This window comes from Malaclemys terrapin, chromosome 12, assembly GCF_027887155.1.
Source record: "Malaclemys terrapin pileata isolate rMalTer1 chromosome 12, rMalTer1.hap1, whole genome shotgun sequence".
NCBI lineage: Eukaryota > Metazoa > Chordata > Testudines > Emydidae > Malaclemys > Malaclemys terrapin.
Window position 1 is genome coordinate 1457235 of NC_071516.1, and position 22872 is coordinate 1480106.

Consider the following 22872-nt stretch of genomic DNA (forward strand, 5'->3'; position numbering starts at 1 on the left):
CTGGAACGAAGCCCCTAGAAGTGTGCAAGGGAATTATTTGAATTATCACAGCGCCTAGGAGACCGTCATGGGCCAGGACCCCACTGTGCTAGGAGCTGTACAAACACAGAACAAAAAGTCAGGCTGCAGCTGCCCAGCGACCCCCACGCTGTGCCTGGCCAGGCCTCATTCCCTCCTCTCCCGATTGCTGGTTTGTTGTTTCTGGTTTCCAAGTGAGCAGCTTGGGCGCTGCGTCCTGGTGAGAGCTGTGTACCCACTCTGTCCACAGGGAGCGCTCAGACACCCCCCTCTTCACCCGACGCTCTGCCCCGGACAGCCTAGCACACGACAGCTGAGTGGCACTGAGAAGATTCAAAGACATGCTGGGGATGCTTTGTGGCGGGCGCAGGGAATGGGGGTGGGTGGGCAGCAGATAGGTTGCTAACCAAGAGAACTGGCCACTGGAAAGGGAAACGATCGCTACAAACGCAACGCCCGGCCTTTGTTCTTGTAAAGTCCCCCTGGCAGGACCTGGAGCCAATGAACGCTCCCCTAAGGACCTTTCAGAACCCCGTCACCAAACGGGGAAGGGAAAAAGAGTGTCATTTATAAAGTAATCAGCCTGCCGCTGGACTCCAACACCTCTCTGCATGATCACCTGCAATGCAGCCTCTTTTCCGCATTCCTCAGGAATGGCGGTGCTGCCACCCTGCTTCCAAGCCAACCACATGGCCCAGAGGGCTTTAGAAAGGTACCGAATTGGAAAGCATGCCATGGATTGTCTGGAGTGCCGACAGGTCCCAGCAGGAGCGATACTAATCATTTGCAGGGCCAGATACCTGCCCTTTATCTGTATTGTATGTACAGTCACTTCTACACTTAAACTTGTCTTTTCTGTTTTAGACTGTGCACCAATCTGGCCTAGGGCCATGTCGGAGGAAACGAGTCCTTGCCCCTTGTGGTGCCGTTTATGTAGTGTAGCCACCACCAATGCTGCTGCTACCTCTGGAGTGAGTGAGTGTTGAATTCACACGCGTTTCCAGCCACTTTGCACAGGCGGTAAGTTACTGCACAAGCTGCAAAGCACTGGAGAATCCGTCCTCACAGCCCCAGTCGAACACATGCAAAGGGGTAGGGCCAACAGTGCCCAACACCTCAATATGGGATTTAGAGTAAGCTCGGAGATGTCACTACCTGAATGTAACCTACAACACGGTCAAGTTGCATAGCTTCAGAATGTGACCTATTTAGAATAGAAACAGCTGGCAGGAATTCTAAACGGCTGGATATACAAAAAGGCAGTAGACTGTCCTTGAGACATTGAACAAAACCAAGGGCTGGGACGTGGATAAAAAAAGAAAAGAAATAAAAGGCATAAATATTGTATAGCATTTTATTTCCTAACGAATTAATGGTGCAGAAAAACCAGCTAATGCTGGGTGTAGTTTGATGTTTGAAGCCAGACCCCAAGCAACATCATCAGCAAAAAAATGAGGTTCAAACTAGGCTGTGAGTGATATTCAGCCATATCACTGGGTTAATTGCCACTCATTAGTCTAGCTGCCAAATTCAGGTTTAAGAAAAAATAGTGTACAAAACCCAACATGAGTCCAAAAGGTTTTGTTCTGTTTTTTATTACTGCAACAGGTCTTTCCTCTTGTTTTAATGTCTGCCTGCAATGCTGTGAACCTAAACACTGCATCCCTGGGCTAGTGCAGTAGTGTAGGGCCAAGGGGAAACATAACAAGGCCTTAGCCACGTTCCTTTCCCTGCTTAAACTACACCTGTTTTTGCCTCTCTGAATCTTACTTCTCTCCTCCATCTCCTCCTCTCATGGTAACAGAATGTGGGATGTAGTACGGTGCTTGCAGGGAATCTGCATGCTGTTTCTGAATGCTCAGTGTCAGCTGTGATGCAGTTTGTATCGTCAGTAATGTTCAATTTTTTCCTTTGAAAGGCCTGAGTCTTTCTGATTAAGAATCATTTCTGCAGTCTAGCTGCTGCCTACAGGCAATACCCGTGCAAGCAAACAAAATAACACTTGGTGATGCGTTGCAGAAATGGTACAACCCTTGGTGCACAAACAGCACTTCCAGGTGCCATAAAATAGTGAGCACCACTGTGCTATACTTGAACTACAAAGAGCCTACCCAGGACCCATAGCTCAGGATGCTGAAATATTTAAAGGGATGCACAAAAGAATTACAAGAATGATTTGAGGTCTGAAAACAGGCCTTATGGTGAGCGCCTTAAGATGCTCACTTTAGTTTATCCAAGGGAAGGCTAAATAGTGACTTGATCACAGTCTACACGTAGCCTACTTGGGGAAGAGTCTGCTACTCGGCGATGGCTATTTAGCAGAAAAAGGCCTAACAACATTCAAGGGCTGGAAGCTGATGCTAGACAAATTCAGACTAGAAATATCCCCCCGTGTTTTAAAGGGCAGGGTGATTAACCATCAGAACAACTCACCTAGGGCTGCAGGGGATCCTTAAACACTTGCCATCTTTAAGTCGAGACTGGATATTTTTCTAACACATCTGCTGTAGCTCAACCACAAGTTATGGGCTTGATGCAGAAATGACTGGGTGATGTTCTCTGGCCTGCAATGCAGGTCAGATTAGATCAGTAGTTTTCAACCTTTTTACATTTGTGGACCCATAAAAAATTTCGACTGGAGACGTGAACCCCTTTGGAAATCTTAGACCTAATTTGTGGACCCCCAGGGTTCTACAAACCACAGGTTGAAAACCACAGGACAAAATGATCAGAATGGTCCCTTCTGCCCTGAAAAATCTAGGAAGAGACCTGGGAAGTAAAACCTGCCAGTCTCGTTTTATTGCCCCAAGTGAGTGAACTGCAAAATATAAACTACCCCAATGCTGCTAAAAGGGACTTTAGGAAAATCTCTGCTGGTTTGATCATCTCAGCTCTTACCAGAAGCGCAGGTGAGGGATTTCCTTTGAAACATGATTTTATTTAAATTGTTTAATACGAAGCACTGCTAGAGACAGAGTTCTAACCCCGAAGAAGTATCTGCCATATTGGAGAAGTTCCGGTCAGCGAGGGGAGGAAATTTCAATTCAAGTTTTCAGGCTATCATTTATAATCAGTGAAGAAGGGGATGTGCGTGTACGGTGGGGGGAGGAAGGGGAGGGAAGCAGTTGGAAGCAGGGGAGAGATGCAGTTGCATTCTCTGGCTTGGGGCAGCACTGGCAGGGGCATTCTGCCAGGGACTGCAGGCAGCAGCCCAGCGTTTTGACAATAGGGATGGGAGCGTCTTGACAATCTCCTTCTTTAGCCACAAAAGAGCCTGAGATGCACGTGCCCCTTTGGCCCCACGTGTGTGCAGGGGAGTGCAAGCCCGGCGTGTGCTATATCTAACTCTGCCCTCAGGGAGCCGGGTCTCAGTCCTGGAGCAACTCTCATCTTCCTCCGCAGTGATTCAGTCTGAGGCGATGGGACGTTCCTAGACAGCATTGCATTTACACCAGCCATTTCTCGCTTCCCCCGGCCGCTATCCCAGTGCCTCAGTCAGCGAGGGGGGTTGTGGCTCAGGTGCCTCTCGGGGCCCGGCTTGAAACGCCGCTGTCTCCCGTTGCTGCAGCTCACCCAGCAGGCCCAGCACGTTGTCGGTGAATTCGGTCCGTTGCCTCCCCATCCCGCCTAGCTTCACCGGCTGGAGGCTGGGGTGGGGGGGCTCATACGGGAGAAGGCAGCAGATCTGGTTCAGCAGGAGCCAGGTGGCGTCAGGGTCCACACACATCAAATGGAGGAAAACGCTTCGGGGGGACGTGGGAAGAAAGGAAAGCAGAATCAGAGGAGGGGCTGTCTGATCTTCCCCCACCAAGGCAGGTGACAGGCTCGGCAATAAGCAGGGCCATCAGATGGCTGCTGAACCCGACAGAAACAGAGTTCAACCATTTCACGGTTATTGGCAAGTGGCGGGAAACCTAGTCGCTATTCCCAGCAAAACGATATTAACGAACAAGCGTTGGTGACTAATGGGTCTCGGGGCCGGAGAGCTCCCAGCATGACAAGGGGAGGTGCTAACTCAGCTGCTGTGAACTGAAGTCAATGGCGCGATGGGAATTCACACCTGCTGAGCGCCTGGCCCAGTGGGCAGGCCAATCCCGGCCTGGTGTGAGCAGGCGCCAGTGGAGGGAGGTTGCTGGGAACACAGAGGACACGTGGATTAAGCCAAACAGCACTTTGAGTTTCCAAGAGGAAATGTGCTAATTTCTTGCTGCTGCTAGAGGGAGACATTAGAAATAAGCCCACCCAGATGGGGCACAGACACTGCTGAGTTGACTCTAGAATCCTGGACATGGCTTATGTGTTTGGTACGTCCTGGACCTGGCCTCTACCAACAACTAAACATCAGTTTAAAGAGAGCATGTGAGATAAGGTGCAAAGGTACTACCTGGCCCCTGGAGAGCAAGGGGTTAACCCCTGCTCAGCTGCCCCCTCCCCTTGCACAGGTGCTTAGGAGCAAGGTGACAAGATGGCTGCTGGGGAAGGGAGAGCTGCAGAGCCTGCCCTAGAGGCCAGGGCTGACGGCTGGGCTGGGCAGTGGTTCCAGGAGCTGAACACTTGTTGCTACAAACGTTCTCCCCCAAGGCAGAGACCTTGCTGGCTGCCTCTGAATTTTCCCAGCTACCTCCCACCTCTCATGGGGCAGAAAACGGTAACAAACTTCATGTTACAGAAAAGTGGCAATTTTTTGTATGGCTCCTGCTGCTGTGGGCCTGGCGGCCATCTTGAAGTTGAATCTGAAAGGGGAGGCGGGCAGGGGAGTTAAGGTTGGTGTGGGAACCTTGCATGAGAATTTCTTGTGGGTTCAATGTCAGAGCCTCTGACATGGGAAGGAGATGCTGAGTGTGACCTGGGGGGAGAGCAGGAGCTGCTGGGGCGTGAAGAGGCTAAGGGTTCATTTGCATGAGTCCTTGTATTTATTTATTTCTTCTGTTAATTCCCCGGCTGTCAATCACTTTGGGTTTGACTTGGTTTGTCAGGATTTTGATGCATGGGAGGCAGATTGGGTTTAATTGGCACTAATCTCCATACCTGGGCCACAGGCGAGGCTAAAGGAAACGGGAATTGACATGCCATGTTGGCAGCACTGTCCAAGGCCCTCCTCCTGCGAGGGGCTAAGCATGATCTATTCCTCGGAGAGTCCATGGCAGTTGAGGGTGCCCAGCCTCTGTCAGGATTCAGGCCAGGGTTTTAGTGCTTAAAGAGGCAGAGAGACACCTAATGGGGATTTTCCAAAGAGCCTCTGTGCCCAATTCCCATTGAAACCAAAGGGAGTGAGACACTTCTGAAAATCACACTAGGCGACTACATGCTTCTTTAGGCCCCTCCAATACTTAAAAATCTGGCCTCAGCCCTTATGCCCTGATCGTGTAATGAGAGCTGCAGACGTGGACCCCTCCTCCCGTGAGGATCTGACTGCAGGATCAGGGCCTTTGATCATAAGCTCTTTAGGGACTCTGATCTTTGCTTTCTGTGAAACACCCTGTGCACACACTAGAGCAGAGGTGGGCAAACTACGGCCCGTGGGCCACGTCCGGCCCGTGGGACCATCCTGCCTAACCCTTGATCTCCCGACCAGGGAGGCTAGCCCCTGGCCCCTCCCCCGCAGCCAGCGCTCTGGGTGGCACGGCAGTGTGTCTGGCTCCAGCCAGGGCGGTGTGGCTGCCAGACATGCTGCTCTGAGCGGCATGGTAAGAGGGCTGGGGGGGTTGGATAAGGGGTGGGGGATCCTAGGGGGCAGTCAGGGGACAGGGAGCGGGGGGGGGGGGGTTCGATGGGGTGGAGGTTCTGGGGGGAGGAGTTGGATAAGTGTGGGAGTCCCGGGGGGCCTGTCAGGGGATGGGGGTGTGGATAGGAGTCAGGGGATGTGAAAATGGGGGGGTTGGATAGGCATGGGAGTCCCGGGGGACCTTTCAGGGGCAGGGGTGTAGATAGGGGTCGGGGCAGTCAGGGGACTGGGAGCAGGGAGGTTGGATAGGGGGTGGGGTCCCGGGGGGGGTGGTTAGGGGCAGGGGGGTCCCATGAGGGGGCGGTCAGGTGACAAGGAGCAGGGGGGATTGGATGGGTCGGGGGTTCTGAGGGGGGCAGTCAGGGGGCGGGAAGTGGGAGGGGGTGGATAGGGGACAGGGAACAGGCTGTTTGGGGAGGCACAGCCTTCCCTACCTGATCCTCCATACAGTTTTGCAACCCCAATGTGGCCCTCGGGCCAAAAAGTTTGCCCATCCCTGCACTAGATAAATAGCATTGTCTATTTACAATATAGTCAAGGAAAAGACTGGCATGCCCAAATTCATCATTTCCACCTCGCTGTGGGAAGGTGCAAAGAAGCTGGGTTGTGTGGGAGGAGAGCAGTATCTGTGATAATTGGAATGGAGAATGAAATTGTGAGCAAGCACAGAGAGGTAAGTAGGTTTCTGTTTCATTGTGAAGCAGCAGACACTGTTCCTCTCATCTGAAATGCAAACCAAAGATCCTCTGCTAAGTGATTCACACAAACACGAGCCCCACGTCTATCAGAAACGTCCCCTGCCTGGGCTTTTATGCCTGAAGTCAGCGCACTTCCTATGCAATTAATTTAGACAGAAGTGTTTGGGAAAAGCTCCATTTTCTGACACCTCCTGTGCTCTGAAGGTATAGGGGTTTCCTGGGTACTTAGAACAAGTGTAGGAATAAGCTGGAGATGCTAGGAAGACTTCAAAGTAATCCTCCTGTTGCTGCATAACCCCCCGCTACCCTACAAACAGCCAAAGAATCAATCTGCATCATTAACTTCTAACCCATCTGGGGCTCCAAAAGACGTAACGTCTGTATTACCTACACCGAACACCCCTCACTGCTCCCAGCGTGGTACTTCCAGAATGCAACATGACCTTGACTTCCAAACCGTGGATGGTCTGGGACCGACTGCGTCGGCACCAGTGCATGGTGCTCTGGGAAAACACACTGGGGACAGCCAGATCCTGGCCACCTGGTGCTGATCTCAGTCACCCCAGCTTTAGTTTAAGCCAGTGGGGTTGCACCAAACTAAATTGCTCCTGATTTACACTAGGACCAGGGCAGAATCTGGCACTAGCCTTCGGGACGAATCACACAGCCAGAAGTTAGATTGTAAGGATGCAGCAGGTTTGCTAGGGCAGACACTTGAGCAGTCTCTGCTCTCTGCTGGGATTCAGTCTCTCCTCTCTACGCTGTCTTAGCCAGGCCCATCAGTGACTAGAGTCCACAAATCCCTGGGGTGCGCTGCGGGGTCCATTGGGCCTCGCCGTTAGCTTAACATCGGCTGAAGCTGTATCTAAACAGTCCCATTATACATGGCCTGTGCTGACAGGACGGATCAGTAATACAGCAGGTAACAGGGACGAGCACAGAAGCCGCTGTCTGGAATATTACCCAGCCAGTGTCAGCTTTTCCGCCCCGCGCGCACACACATCTTACCTCTTATGTTCACAACAAAGAAATCCCACTCTCCTCCCCACTTCCCAATCAGCAGCTCCAGAGAGAGCAACTCTCCAGACGGTTATCTGGTTCCCAGAGGACTGGAGGCACTCAGCTCCCTGTGTGCCCATAATGGCCCAAGGCCAGTGATTATCTCCTGATAACCTGGAGTGCTGTGCAGCTTAAATAACAACTTGACTTTTACATTTTAAAACTTACTCTTAGGTTGCTTAGAAACGGCCTCTGTTTCCATGGCAAAGAATCCTGGGGTTAATCCAGGGGGTTGGATTTTTTGTAAACTTAAATGTGATTTTATTGAATTGTGCTTGGCGCAGGTGGCTGTTTTAGTGCACTTCAGCCCAGCCTGCAACTGACAGCTGTCAATACGTGTCCAATAAACTACAGCCCTCAAACCCAGGCGAGGGGGGCGGCTTTACTGCTCAGCAATCAACCTGGGGAGCTAAAAGGTCCAAAAATAGCTCCTGCTTGCTCCAGTGGCACTGAACAATTTATCAGGTTGGTGCAGAGCAGCGCTGGGCTATTCCGCTGGCTTGCCTTTCCCCACTGATGAGCTTAGCCCTGCCAAGCACCAGGGCCAAGGTGATCAAGGCTGGCAAAGCGGAGGACGACTCTGGCTCCTAGCTTGCCTCTGTTAAATGTCCAATTAAAGAGAGCCCTGCCCTGCTGCCAGGGCCCTACCGGAGAAGGAACAGGGAAAGGCGGCCTTCCAGGAGTCACCTGCCGCTTTACCCACTGTGGTAGCAGGCCAAGGTGGATTCAGAACCATGCAGCTTCCCCACCCTTCCCCATGGCTATTACAGGGACAATAACCCCGGCCTGGGCATAGTCACCAGCTGACAGCCACCTTGTCACACTGTTGGCTGCCCCGTATCCCCCCCTCAGCCGTGCTGTGACTCACCTTTTGCCAGATGCCATTTCTGCCTGCTAGGCACTGTGCGAAAACGCAGTCCCCAAACTCACTTTCTCTCACTAGTTCAACTCCCGGCTCCCACCTTAGGATCAAACAGCCTCCCTAGGGCAGGGTGATGTTCCAGATGGATCGTCCTGCACTTGCTTTGTGCAGCTACCCTTCCCTCTCCCACCCCTGCGCTCTTCTCTTGGGTTGGTGTTAGCACTCCCAGCTGGCATGCAGCATGTCAGAGGCGTTGCACCCGATTGCCCTATGACTCCTGCAGTCCCTTGTAACCCTGTGATACTTTAAATCTGACCCTCGGTCTTGGCAGGTCATAAATCACGTGATACGAGTAAGAATCCAATAACCCAATCGTTAGCGATACTTGGAGCTGGAACGTGACCCTGCCCCAGCTGGTTCTAGTCAGCACGCCAGGGTTACGGCTGCCTGGGCATTCTAGTTATAACCCTGCTTTTCAGCTGCACCGTAACATTTTGAATTTTGGATCCAATCGGCTGGTAATTTTCAGACTTGCTCCCTGCCTAAACGTAAAGGGATCTGGTGTGAAAGGCGGAGTCGGACGGCTGCTGGGGCTATTTTCAAGCACTAGGGAATAAGGGAAAATACTTTCCTCATTACTTTATAGATCTATCGATATAGATATATCCATTTTTAATTTTAAAAGAGCTCTAGTGCTGAAACGTCTGGTGACAGGAAGCTGAAGTCTGGCTGAGGCTTTTTAGCGAGGGAACCGTGCCTCCCATTGTTCTGGGGGAAACTGGTTTTGAGTTACCCAGGTTCTATCCCTTTGAAAACAGTACATCATGCATGCCTCATGGTTTCTAATGCTAGTGGTACAGTTAACTGTGAACCCCGCGTCCCAAAGCAGGGGAGGCAGTGCTACACAGGACTGAACTACATTTTCTTATAAAAAGCCTGCCAAGGTTTGTGCATTGAACGAGACTCATGAAACCTTCAAGGGCTGAGATGTGCACAGATCAAATCTTCACATGCCCGGGCATGACACTAACCTCCAGCTGGCCACCAGAGCTAGGTGTGCACTCAGGGAGCTGGCCTTGCCTTGTTCAATAAAAGTGTAGGGAATGACTGGAGCTCCCGGGGGGGCAGTCCAGATAGTGCCCGCTCCTGGGTACCTTTATCTTCAAAAGAAAACTAAAATGGCAGTATGAGGGGAACACAAAGGCTACGTGGCCAACCGTCAAGTCAGGCACTGTTGGAGTTAAAGGCTACATGTGCCCTTAATTCCACTCTCCTCTGTGCATGCCATACAGCAGCCTCTAAGGACCTGATCACAACTTAGGTCCCTAATTCAACATATCCCTGTTTTATTCCACAGCGTTTTAAGGTGCTCCAGGAACGATTAAAGCACCAAATGTACTGCTAAAACCTGGAGTTAAGCTTTCTGCCCCAGCACAGCTTACAGAGAGGAAAGGGGCTCCCGCTAACTCGGGGGATTTGGCCCACAGATGACAAATCCATTGGAGACAGGGACTGGAGCCTGCTGAAAAGGACAACAGCCACCAAGGTAAAAATAACCCCCCATTCCCCAACCCACCAGTACAGATTAAGAGGGGAAGGCTGCAGTTTCTGAGAGAGCTTAAATCTGCACAGCTTCCCTCTCTAGCAGAGATGCTGGCCAACTGCACAAAAGCTTTTCATGCTGTGCCCTGTGCTCAGGGGAAAGGTGCCTGCTAGTTTTCTCCCTTTTAGGAATATTCTACCCTATAAACTCACAATGCCAGCTGCTTTCTGCCTGTTGTGTGAGACCCAGGCTAACACTGGGGCGGGAGGGAGGGAGAGGCTAGTTCCACAGAGAGAGGGAAGCCTCTGTCCCTTTCCTCCAGCAGAAAAATGAACCCCTGTTCTTATTCACCCTGTGTATTCTGTAGCTGGGCAGATCTCATTGACTGAGATCTTTTGTCTGCTCTCCAGGTGGCACAATAGAGCAGCAGTGATTTTTCACTGCAGCAACAAGCTTGTGACTCAACGGAGGGCAGGATCTGGTCTAGCTTGAAGTATAATTTGTGTGAACACTTTGTAGATGTTAGTATATGTGCACCTGAGCCGCTAGGCAGCTCACAGGGGTGGCGGGTGGGGGGGGGGTTGCCAGGATTCCCTGAAGATGGGGAGGGAGCTTGTGTGGGAATGGAGGGATTCAAGGAGCCCCTGGCGTGTGCAGATTGCTCGACCAAAGCAAGGAAAAGTGCAGCTCTCCAGTAAGAGAAGTCAGGTAAACGAACAGCAACTCCACAAAGTACATTCTAATGTATAAATCCAGACCCCCCGCTTGCTAAGAGCTCTGTGCAGAGCGGGGGTAAAGCAAAGGAGGCACATTCTCCTCCCTGCAAGTGGAGAGAAACTTAGAAAATAAACTCCACACTGCAGATGGGCTGGCTCTTCCGCTTCCACCTTTGGGTGGTGACTCATTTCACCAGTGGTAGAAGGTACCTCTCATGGACCCCCTCCTCTGCAGGCTTCAGTGTGAATACGCTGGGCAGGGGGAGAAGAGAAGGGGACACCTAACTCCCTCCCCTCATTCAGAATACACCCTGCGTGTGTGTGTGTAGCGTTACCTCCGGGCGGCCTCTTGCAGTTTCACGGGTTGTTTGGCACTGAGGTAAATCAGACAGGCATCTGCTACTTTATTCAGGTCACTCTCGCCTGCAGAAATGGGACAGAAAGGAACAGCAGGACATAACTGACACTGGTTAATGGGATCTCGCAGTCTAAGCCAGAGCTCTTCCTACCCATCCCCTAGAGAGGCCTGCTCTATAGCGAGGAAAACATCAAGACAGGAAAGGAGCTCTCAGCCCTGCAAACTCACCTCTCCTCCCGCACAAGGCCGGGGACGCCCAGTGTACTGCAGCATGCTGCAGAAATCTACCAGAATGGAAGGGTTATCCATGGAGTCGTCCCAAAACGAGACCGGCTCGTTGAGTTTGGGAAGGATGTCTGGATTCCAGCTCTGAATTTTGGTTAGTTCAGAGAGCAGCATGGCTTGGCCCCAGACCTGGCTGCCAGGGCTCTGGGGTTCTAATCCCCTTGTGACACCTTCTTGCCAGGTCAGAGACAGACAGGCTGACAAGGGGGGAGAAGGACCAGCAGTCAGATCCTGAACCAGGTCCTAGGAGCCCTCCTCACCCCTTAGTCTCCCAGGGAGTCGAGGGCACCAGCCCCTCCGTGTTGAGCTCTGACGGGGAGAGGTGAATGCTGAGACATGGCTGGAATAGGCGGAGCTGGAGAATGGGCAGAAAATTAATCCCACATGACCGGGACAGAGCATGGGCTTTTCTAGCCGCTGTGAAGAGCGACGGATGAGGCCTGCTGAGCAGAGGGACAAAGATCAGAGACAGGAGGGCAAGGCTGGGCAGAGATCTGACAGCCGACCTCGTCCTTCCCTGGTACTCACCCAAGTCCAGTTTCTCACACAGCGAACCCAGCCCCTGCAGCACGGCCAGCTGTAACTTGAAGGCAAGAGTATGGCTGTACATGGGTCCGGCTCTGGCACTGACTGGAGCCTGGGTGACAAGGGAACCGGCCAGCTTGGGCAGGACGTCTTTGGAGAATCGTCGCCTCAGGAAATCGCCACACTTCTCGGCCAGGGTACATAGCACCTAGCAAAGAAACCCCACTGAGCCCGTGGTTACTGGGAGGGGAGCTCAGCGGTGCGCAGGGGCAGAGTGGGAATGCACAACTCAGCAACACCCTCAGCGAGCAGGAGAACGGGGAGTTCATCCCTGGATCGCGGCCTGTCATTATTACAGCAACCTGCTGGCTGTATTCCCAGTGTAGAACCGAGCGGGGAGAAAGGAGGGATTTGTGCTTCAAACGTGGGGCTGGGAGAGCCGGGTCCCACCCCTGGAGTCCCTGTTACTTTGGGCAAGTCACGTAACCTTCTTCATCCCTCAGTTTCCTCATCTGCAGTTAGGTGATCACTGCCTTAGCACACAAGTGGGTCGTGAGGCTTAATTCAAAACTGCCAGGACCTCGGAGATCGGATAAAAGATGCCAAACTGCCATCATCACAAAAACAGTCCGCACTGCCAGCAAGCAAAGGGGAGCTAAGGCCAACTGCACACAGGCAGTGAACGGACGAGTTTGAGAGTTACGAACAGGAAGATGACGTAACTTATGCTAACTCATCCCTAGAGAGTGGGGTGGAAAACGTATCCATGCTGGGGTCCTCAGCCTGGGCTTAGCTTGTAGAACTGGGGTCCTGCATTGGGCATGGTCTAGTTATGCCTCACTGCAGCATTTTCTATCTTCTGTAATTTAAAAGGACACTTTCAAAGGATTTTTCGTATTTTTTTAAAAAACCCTCCCTGCTGCTTATAATCATCCCTTGAATAACTGAAAAGGAAATCTGTTCTGTACAGCGATTTGTCTCTTCCTTTACCCAGGCACCCGGGGAGTTTATCATAGGGCAGCTCTGAAATTCTAGGGTGCTGGCTGTTGGTATTGTGGAGGCTTTGTCACTGCAAAGGCTTCATACCTCTCCTCAGCCTGGATGGAAAAGGAGGTAAGTCAGCCTGCGGAGCTGGTGACCTTGCAAGGTATCCTCATAAATGGATGTTTTATTGCCTGGCTTCCTGGGAGCAGGGTGCCGCTGGAACGCAGCAGAGTGCACTGCCAGACTGATGAGGGTGGGAACAGTTTTTAACTTTTTTATTAACCTGAGCATTTGCATTAAGTGCAACTGCAAAACCACCTCCCAAATGCCTCAGCCACAAGGAAACCCCTCCCCTCCAGGAGTAGGGCCTCTTGTCTCTGGGGGTGATCCCCCAGGGGTGCCAGAACCCACAGCTCGCATGAGAGTATACCGTGCCTCTGACAGTCAGCCCCTTAGGCTGTAAAAGGATGGGTCTTCCTTTCCGTTCCTGCCCAGCCCAACACACTGCACCCAATAAATAATCATTCATAATGCTCTTCCCCATTGGGAGGGCATCAGTATCTCATTCATGGGCATAGGGCACTAAGAGTACCTGCAGATACAGACCTACACTGTGCAGGGAAGCACCTTTGCTCTGCACCGGGTGTTTAAAATTCATTCTGTACAATGAGCATTCTGCACATGGCAGGGTGCCAGCTCTGTGACTTGCTCTCTCTGCTCTGGCTTGAAGGCCGTTGGCCAGGATTCATCGTCGTACCTTGAAGGCTCTGAGCACCGCCAGCGGGTCGTCGTTAATCAGCCGGGTGACGAGAGCCGGCCAGGCGCGATGAGCCATGGGAAGCAGATGGTTTTCATGAAGATGCAGCACAATCACGCAGAACTCCAGCACGTCCAGGACCTGCACAAGGAGAAGGCACAGCTCTGACAGGCTGCTACAGTGCCCCCTGCCTCTCTGGAGAGCAGAGGGTGGAAGAGTCTAAAGCAATGGGATCCACCTCTGCCTCTCCCTGAACGGGGGGTGGGGAGCTGGGGAGGAAAGCCACGGGGGCAGGAATGGGTGGCCTCTACCTGTCACGGGACAAGCTATCAAGCTCTGATGCCTGACACTAAGCGGTTTGTGAGGCTGAATTCAGTCTCCTTGGCACAAGGCAGCCTCCTCTTTCCCTCTCTTTCCATCTAGGATGAGGCTTGCCAGCACTTGGAGCCTCTGCCCTGGCAGCGGTGAGATGTCAAGGTGGGACTGGCCTCCTCCTAGCGGCACGTCTGGTACATCCTGTGATTCTCCCCCAAGCACAAGGTAACAGTCCCCATAATGGGCACCCTGGGCCCTCTGGTGCTCCCTGTCGGTATGGTGTAGTGCATGCACTGTGCTAACCTTCAGCCGCACCCGCAGACTCTTGTCAGACAGTAAGTGGATACATCTCTCCATCACATCCTTTGCTATCTGGGCATGGGCTGGCAATGGAGTCTCTCCCTCCGCACCGGAATCGTCCATCTCAGGCTCAGGAGGGGGGGCCTGCACCTCTGGAAGACAGGGCACAGTTCGCAGCGGTGGGAATGAGCGGGGCGCCATAGGCACGTGCCTCATGGCATCTGGCTGACCCCCACTGCAAGGCTCTTATCCAGCGTCCCAAAGGAGACCCGGGGCATTTGTGACTGCAAAGCCTGCGCTCTCTGGGGCGAAATGCCAGTTTGTGAAATTCAGCAGCAGGAGCAGTGTGCGTGTTATAGGAGAAAGGAAGATTTGGTTTCCTTTTTTGGACTGACATTTGCAGTCTGTCCTTCCCCCCAGACCCCTTTATTTCCAATTGGTTTTGATTAAAAATGAAAGACCTGGGTGTTTAAAGGTCAGAATTGCAGCATGGCAGAGTAATGAGAAGGCAAATGTTCCCTCCTGGAAAGTTTCTAAAGGGCCTTGGCTGGAGTCAATGCTGGGGGGTGCGGGGGGAGAAGAGGTGCTGGGGTCCTGAGCCAGGGAAGAGACAGCACAGAATTCCACAAAAAGAACAGGAGTACTTGTGGCACCTTAGAGACTAACAAATTTATTAGAGCATAAGCTTTCGTGGACTACAGCCCACTTCTTCGGATGCATACCCCACGAAAGCTTATGCTCTAATAAATTTGTTAGTCTCTAAGGTGCCACAAGTACTCCTGTTCTTATTGCGGATACAGACTAACACGGCTGCTACTCTGAAACACAGAATTCCAGTAAGGGTGGGAGGAAAAAGCAGCAATTTTCCAGGATTTTGCTATTTTGTATGCTGAATACCATGCACCATGTGTCCTGCTACCAAAGCACTTGCTCTAGTTAGTATTAGCCAGGGCCAGACTTGCGGACTATGGTACGACTGGCTTGTGACTGTGACCACTGGAATCTGGGCCCTGGTTATCTGCTGCTGGATCAACATTGGGTCTACAATTACGTGGCTGGTTTTCCCTGGGCCTCACTGAGCACAGATCACCAGACAATGCACTATATGTTCCCAGCAGTGTCCGCTGTGGATTTAATTCCACTCAAAATGGAGCTGGGCCCACAGAACTCATGATTCCGAGTCCCAGCCTGGCTTTGAGCCCCCACATTCCCCCAGAGATCAGTGGCTTTACCAAGCTCACAACACTCACTCCCCTCCCCCCAAGTTACACAACCCGTACTGACCCTCTTCCTCCTCCTCCGTGGCTGGAAGGTTGCCCTCTGCAATCTGCTTCTGTTTGATGTAGTCCAGGAAGAACTGTTCCACTTCTTGCACCATGGGGGTAATTACAGACCCTTTCCCCTGCTTCCTCTGCTGCTCTAGATTCTGCTCTTGTGGGTGCTCCTTACCCTTCACCACCACGAACCACTGCACTGCAGAAGAGAGGCACGAAGTGTCCCTGAGAACCCAGGATTCTCTACCCATGTCAGCTATGTACCAAGCAGCCTGGACGTTGTGAACAGACACAGACTGTCTACAAAGTGTGAGGCAGAGAAGCAAAAGCTACCTGACAGAGGTGAGTCTGAGAACTAGGCCCTTGCAATCAGACAGCCGGACTACAGAGAGGAACTGGCTCAAATCCAGCCCTGGCATAATAGAGGGCAATCCCCATTAGCTTCAACAGAATGTTAATGCAAGAAGTAAATCTGACTCTCTATCCCTCCTCTTCCAAAAAGGGTGTCAGGTTCTGCCGCTGCAACCCCAAAGAGTCCATCTACACTAGGAAAATGTCCTCTTGATGGCAACAACTGGGTCCTTCCAATCCCTCAAGTGGGACTGAAAACAGTTTTGTGGCTTATGTAGAGAGCGCCAAGCCTTTTTCAACACCCATTACAGACAGTGAGCTTGGGACCATCTGTTCCACGCTCTTGCTGCAATGGGTGCTGAGAATGGTGTGGCCCCCTCTGCCCCAGCTGGGGGTGTGGGGAGGGCTCCTGTTTGGTTGAAATCCATAGTGCAGATAGAATAGGAGTACTTGTGGCACCTTAGAGACTAATAAATTTATTTGAGCATAAGCTTTCGTGGGCTACAGCCCACTTCATAGGATGCATAGAATGTCCATTCTTTGCATCCGATGAAGTGGGCTGTAGCCCACGAAAGCTTATGCTCAAATAAATGTGTTAGTCTCTAAGGTGCCACAAGTACTCCTGTTTTTTTTGTGGATACAGACTAACATGGCTGCTAGTCTGAAACCTGTCAGAGTGCAGATGTGAACCGAAAGACAAGGAGAGGTGTAGTACAGTGAGAGAAGTTTGGCAGGAAGTGTGTAACTGAAACATACCCTCAAAAATCTGTTCTAAAACTGACCTTCAGAATATTCTCCAGTACCACACGGGCCTCTCCAAATGGAGGATTAAATACTGAAACTCAGAGGAGTCATTTGAAAATATACTTCTTTAACCAGGCAAGAAAGCAAAAAGATGGTACACAGGAACTGCCAGACTGGTTCAGACCCGAGGTCTGTCTAGCTAAGAGTCCTGTCTCTGTGCTTCAGCAGAAGCGGCAAGAACCCTGGGGGATAATTGCCCTGCCCCAAGAAGGTCTCAATGATCCCCCATAATTAGAGACTGGCCTAAACGTGACATGGGAGGTGTTTCTCTCCCCAATATTTTTTTTGGCATTACGTGTTGTAACCCTGGATATTCTTGTTATCCACGTCTGAGATTCTAGACCCTCCTCTGACTGCCGGAATGGAAGGCCCCAGACACTGTTTCGCTGTGGACCTCCACAGCTCCCATTTTCTTTGCAGGAAGAGCAGGAAAAGTTTGGGTTTTTTTTTTTTTTTTTTACAAAAACAAACTGCGGAATCTGATGGTTTAGTCCTCCTGTTCTTCCCCTCCCTCAAACCTGCCAGGAAGGCTTCCTACTTGCCACTGGTGACTGGACTTCTCATGCCTGGCTCCCGGATAACTTTATTTCCCACAGCTATCTTTCCCTGGGTCAGCTACTCTCAGCGATACTAAACGCGCTGGCATGTGGGACATGATCCTGCGTCTCTGTGCTGAATCTGTCTGGACCGTCTTCGGGCCGAGCACAGTTCCAGCACCACTGGCTTACCAGCCCAACGCTCAATGTATGGTAATGGTTGTGCTTTCTGGAAACTGCTGCTGGGCTTTGGGAACATTCCAGCAGTGCTCAAGGGGTTAAAGAGGGAAATTCTTTAAGTGACAGTAAGACAATATTATTCAAAAGGCCGGTTATTTAGATACCTAAAGCTGCCACTAATGTGGACAGGACCCCAAGGAAGGAGGAAGCTCGGTCGTCATAAAACTGATCAAGGGCAGACAGGACATCTCGGATCACATCCTCCACCAGTGGGAGCAGGCTGGCATCTGAATGCCTGAGCATGGCCTCCAGGACCCGCGAGGCGTGAGGCTGATGTGCCACCCGACGCAGGTTTAGGGAAATCCCATTCACCAGATAGTCCGAGTTAGCATTAATCAGATGTTGCACGGAGTCATAGCCACAGGCATGGCAGACATCCACCATGGTTCCAGTTGCCGTCTGACTAATGAGCAGAGTGCTGTCCCCGGCCTTTTCAAGCACAGGGTAGAGGACTGATGCTAGAAGCAAGCGGAACTCTTTCCCCAGCACATACGCAAAGCAGCCAACCCCCTCCAGCTGGATGCAGATCTGCCAGATATTGCTGTTCATGGAGCGGATGGTTGGGTTTGGGTCTGAAGAAGGGGAGGAGGATGAAATCAAAGAACTGCTGTGTGCACCTCTTGGGATAGCGCGTACTCTTGAATGTTTCACAGTTAACTCATCGCTGGTTTCCTCAGTGTCAATGCTGGTGGTCAAATACCAGTTTGCCTGGTCGGTATATTCTTCGAGGATGGATGTTATGGTCCCTTTAAGGTCTTCCGTGCTCACTGCAGTTTCCCTTTCATGAAGAACATCTACCCCCAGTCCAGCAGCTCCTGTGATCAACTCATTGAGGACCATGGCAGCTTGCTTCCGGTACACAACAGATTCGTTGTATAGCCCCATGAAATGATCCACTAGCAAGTAGAGGTTCCCATAATAGCCAAGTACCCGGCAAACCTGCTGAATGAGCAAGAAAATCCGCTCATCAGTGAAGAACCGGAAGTATTTCTTCTGACCTTTGCCATGCTGCAAGGAACCCAAGGGCTCACCTAGAGAGTCTTCAGGACCCCAGCGTCTTTCTTCAACAATCTTCACATCAGCTACATCCAGCTCCAGAACTTGCATCAGGGCTTTGGAGAGACGCTGGAGGTGGGCTGCAGAGTTGAGCACAATGCTCACCTTGGGGCCCAGCAACTTCAGGGAGCCGAGTAATAAGCTCAAGGTAGAGAACTTGCCTTGATCATCCTGGGAGTTCATCAGACGTGGAAGGGCTGTGGCAAGGGAATGCAGATTCTCTGACAGAACATCAGCAAGAGCTCTGTTCTCAGCTACTGTTCTCAGCTCCGCAATGCTCCTGAGAATCTCATGACACTTGCTTTGGACCTCATTGCTTTCATCATTAACAAGCCCAACCACGGCTTTTAACAGGTGACCAACTGATTCCACCAGTGACTGACTGCACTTCAACATAAGGAGATGGACCAGCTCCACCAATTCCATCCTGACCTTCCAGTGAGGGTGAAGAGAAGCAAATTCAACTATCTTGTGGATAAGGAGAGACAATTTGTCTGCAGTGCTTTTTACCCAGTCCGGTCCTCTATGGACCACAAGCTCAGATAGTCTGCTTTGTTCTACTGAAGGCTTCTCTTCATCCTGTGTGATTGTGGCTAGTTGTTCATCTGCCATTACCAAGCAGACAGTTTGATAAAAGAGCCTGATGGCAGAAACAGTGACCATATGACCTTGTTTGATGTCTCCGGTAATAACCCGGGACAGGGCAATAGAGATCCCAGGTAGAAAAGAAGCAAACAAATTCCCACATTGTCTTGTTTCAACCGTGTCTAGGGGTCGATGATGCTCCTGGCAGTCACACTGCAGAATTAGGACCTGCAAACACTTTAAGGCAGCCAGCTTAATTTGCTTTGCTTTCTCTTGTTCTGCCAAGGCCAAAAGCAAAGATACAGCAAATCCTAAGTGAGGAAGGGTAGAAGGCTGATACAAAGTCAGGATAATGTCCCCATAAGCTGAATGCATCAGGACATGGAGTGCTTGGATTACAGTCAGTTTTAATTCCTCTGATAGCGGGGCTGGTGGCTGCAAACCAGATGGAGAAGATAGACACAGGCAGAGCTCAGAAAAAAGCTCCTGAAGGAGGTCCTGCTTCTTCACACATGTTGTTGAAAGGATAGACGTGATGCACTGCACCACACTCTGGACAAGACTCTCCCGTTTGGGTCCTGGGGTCTTCAGGGCGAACCTCAATGGGAAAAGGACGTACTCCTGCAGTTCCTGCAGGGCAGAGTCACTGACTGTCTGCAGCTGAGCTTGCAAGCGTTCCACATTCTCAGTAGTCTGCACCTTTGTTAGCTGTACACAAACTGGGCGCAAGATCCCGAACGCTTCTTGTGGGGTATCAAAAACTGCCATTGTCCAGCAATCCTCTTCTTATGTGTCTGTAGTTATCATCCTGCAGGAAGGAAAGAAAAGCAATACTTGCTTCAATGAAAGCAACCTTAAAACAATTGCAATCTGTTCCTTACTGATTAGCCAGACCTACTGTGCTCAGAAAAGTGTGACAGTGTCTATTGCAAAGCAACAGGTAATTCAATTCATTTCTTGCTAAGTGGTATAAAAAGCATTCAGATTATTACACAGGAGCTCTTTAGGCTTCCGCTCTAGAAGTGCTTTGAGACCTAGGGATGAAAAGCATTATATAAGAGCTTGGAGTTGTTATATACTCCCCCGCCATCCACCCTTACCTATAGAAACCTATAACTTAATGTGTTTACGTGAAAATGGTCTACTCTATGTTAGTCACGTCTGACTCTAAGAAAAATAAATCATTACTGCTGATTGGTTTTTAACACAGCAGCTATAGACCCAGGGGAAGAGGGCAGTTTCTTAGCTCAAGTACAGTGAATGTTTGTTTTGTTCAACATCTCTCTTTAGTTTCTGGCAGCATGGGCTGAGCCCCGTTTCTCCAGTGTTTGGCTCCATCTCAACCAGATTTACAGCAGTGTTTAACTTTGGTTTTCAAAAACACTTTAAGCATGAGTGTAACCAAATAGGATTGTAATTGTGAAGACAGATTTTTAAAGGTACCTAGATACTTCCAGATGCAGACAGCAGCCTAGTGGGATTTTCAAAAGCATCAAAGGGACCTAGGCACTTCTTAAAATCCTATTAGGTATTTATCTGCATCTGGAGGTGCTGAAGTACCTTTAAAAATCTGGTCTTTGGTCAGGGGCCACGGGGGCAAAGTCTTAGAACAAAAGCCGTATTCTCGCGTAGGAGGGAGATGGCAGAGCATATGCTTGTAGGCCGCGGCTTGAGTCTGCTGAGCTAAAGTGCAGAACAAAGGTGGGTTGATATGCTGGATGTGCACGTGATAGGGTAGTGGTAGGACTCTGCTGATTGATTAGGGTGCTCTGGTGTCTAATGAGCAGTAGCATGTAGGCTGTTCCATACAGGGCATCAGTTACAACCCATACGTCATGGGGATCACGTCCTGAAAGAAATCTTTTCTGAACCTTCTCTTCTAGCCTTCAAACAACCCCCAACCTCTCCAAGCTCATCATCAGAAGCAAGCTCTCCATAGACAAGACCCAGCATCTCAAAGCAGAACCAGACCTTGCCAGAACAACTGATGTAAAACCTATAGACATATCTCCACTGATCAATATGCCTCACGACCCCCCTTTCAAGACCTACACATGCCTGTCACAACATGTGGTGTACCTCATCCAGTGCACTAAATGCCCCAATAACAACTACTGTATGTGGGTGAAACCAGACAATCCCTATGCATTCGAATGAAGTCACACAGGAAAATGGTGGTGGTGGTGTCTTTTACATCACCCAGGGGTGAATGCTCTTGGTAAAGCAATCACTCTGTATATGATCTCTTACTCCTCATTCCCAAAGAAAACCTGCACAACACCTTCAAAAGATGAGCCTGGGAGCTTAAATTCGTAACTTTGTTAGACTCTTAAAATCATGGGCTGAATAGAGATATGGGATTTATGGCTTATTACATCATTTTATAACCCACTAACCCCAGCTTCCCCCCTATCTCCCTTTGACTGAAGGGGTGTCAACCAGCCACTTCACCTTGAAGGAGCCCTTAAAATACGTGCTGACTACTTATGCAAAACAATCTGTTCCACCTTGTATTTCACTGTGATGCCCTGTGTACCTTCCCCAGACTGGAAGAAGAGCTCTGTGTAAGCTTAACAGCTTGTCTCTTTCACCAACAGAAGTTGGCGCAATATATGACTGCACCCACCTTGTCTCCCTAATGAGAAGTTGACAGGTAAACCTCTGACCCCTCCAAAAAACCCGAGTGGGTGGGATCATTCAGTGGCACTGACAGATGCTCCTGAGGAACCCATTCCATTCACAGGTGCACAGCCCAGGAGGTGAAGGCCATGCCTCCGGCTGTCTCTACACAAGTGGCCTGACCTGGTAACTACAGCCTTGGGCTGAATCTCTCTGCTTGCACCATCTATCTGTAAGCTTGTAGGGGTGGGTGGGGAACACCCAACCAGGCGGGTCCAGAATGCCGAGAAGGGTAATAAACAAGACTCCCTCCACCCCCTCTGCTCTTCCCCCTACCCCTGTGGCACTTGCAGCACCCCTCAAGCCTCTCCGAGCCCAGCAATTCAAGAGCCCCAGGCCTGTCCTGCCTTGGGGGAGCCCCTGCCCCCCATGTGAATCCCTGCCCCATGCACAGAGCTGGGGGGAGCAGGAGCCTCTGCCCCCCACGTGAATCCCTGTCCCCCCCCCATGAATCATGCCCGGAGCTGGGGGAAGGAGGGCAGGAGCCCCTTGTAGGGGTGGGTGGGGGGCACCCAACCAGGAGCCCATGCCCCTCCCCAAGTGAGTCCCTGCCCCCTGCACGGAGCTGGGAGGGGGGGGCAGGAGCCCCTGTCCCCTCCCCCCCCGATGTGAGCCCCTGTATAGAACTGGGGGGGCAGGAGCCCACTCCCCCCACGTGAATCCCTGCCCCCTGCACAGAGCTGGGAGGGGGGGCAGGAGCCTCTGTCCCCCCCCACCACGTGAATCCCTACCCCCTGCACGGAGCTGGGGGGGCAGGAGCCTCTATCCCCCCCCCCCCCCACACGTGAATCCCTGTCCCCTGCACGGAGTTGGGAGGGGGGCAGGAGCCTCTGTCCCCCCCCACCACGTGAATCCCTGTCCCCTGCCCGGAGCGGGGGGGGCAGGAGCCTCTATCCCCCCCCCCACGTGAATCCCTGTCCCCTGCCCGGAGCGGGGGGGGCAGGAGCCCCAGCTTGGAGGCAGAGCCGCAGAGGACCCTCCAAGACCCCCATCTCCTACCTGCTCCAGTCACACTCACACATGCCGGAAGTAACGTGAACAACCCCCGACCTCCCGCTCCGGAGTCCCGTGAAATAACTCCCCAGCTTGTCTAGGCAGGAAGGAGAGACAAGAAAAGTCTCAGGCGAGCGCACTGCGCATGCGGAGCTGCGCCGGGCCGGAGATTTGAAATCGCGCTCAGTTCCGCATCCAGCGCATGCGTC

The 22872-nt window shown here is 51.5% G+C and overlaps 1 protein-coding gene across 4 annotated transcripts; it reads right to left on the reverse strand.

Moving 5' to 3' along the window:
- Positions 1 to 1358: 1358 nt before the first annotated feature.
- Positions 1359 to 22704, reverse strand: TTI1 (TELO2 interacting protein 1). 4 transcript variants are annotated; one of them, XM_054046311.1, is made up of 8 exons: positions 22689 to 22704; positions 17455 to 19799; positions 15430 to 15618; positions 14149 to 14297; positions 13531 to 13671; positions 11793 to 11997; positions 10957 to 11044; positions 1359 to 3761 (listed from the first exon to the last, which is right to left on the reverse strand). In XM_054046311.1, exons 2-8 carry the CDS (start codon positions 19757 to 19759, stop codon positions 3497 to 3499), a joined length of 3342 nt encoding a protein of 1113 aa, XP_053902286.1. In that variant the 5' UTR covers positions 19760 to 19799; positions 22689 to 22704; the 3' UTR covers positions 1359 to 3496. The 4 variants fall into 4 exon arrangements, with proteins under 4 accessions (XP_053902286.1, XP_053902284.1, XP_053902283.1 ...); XM_054046309.1 differs by having other exon boundaries at positions 22670 to 22700; XM_054046308.1 differs by lacking the exon at positions 22689 to 22704 and adding an exon at positions 21618 to 21894.
- Positions 22705 to 22872: the final 168 nt, after the last annotated feature.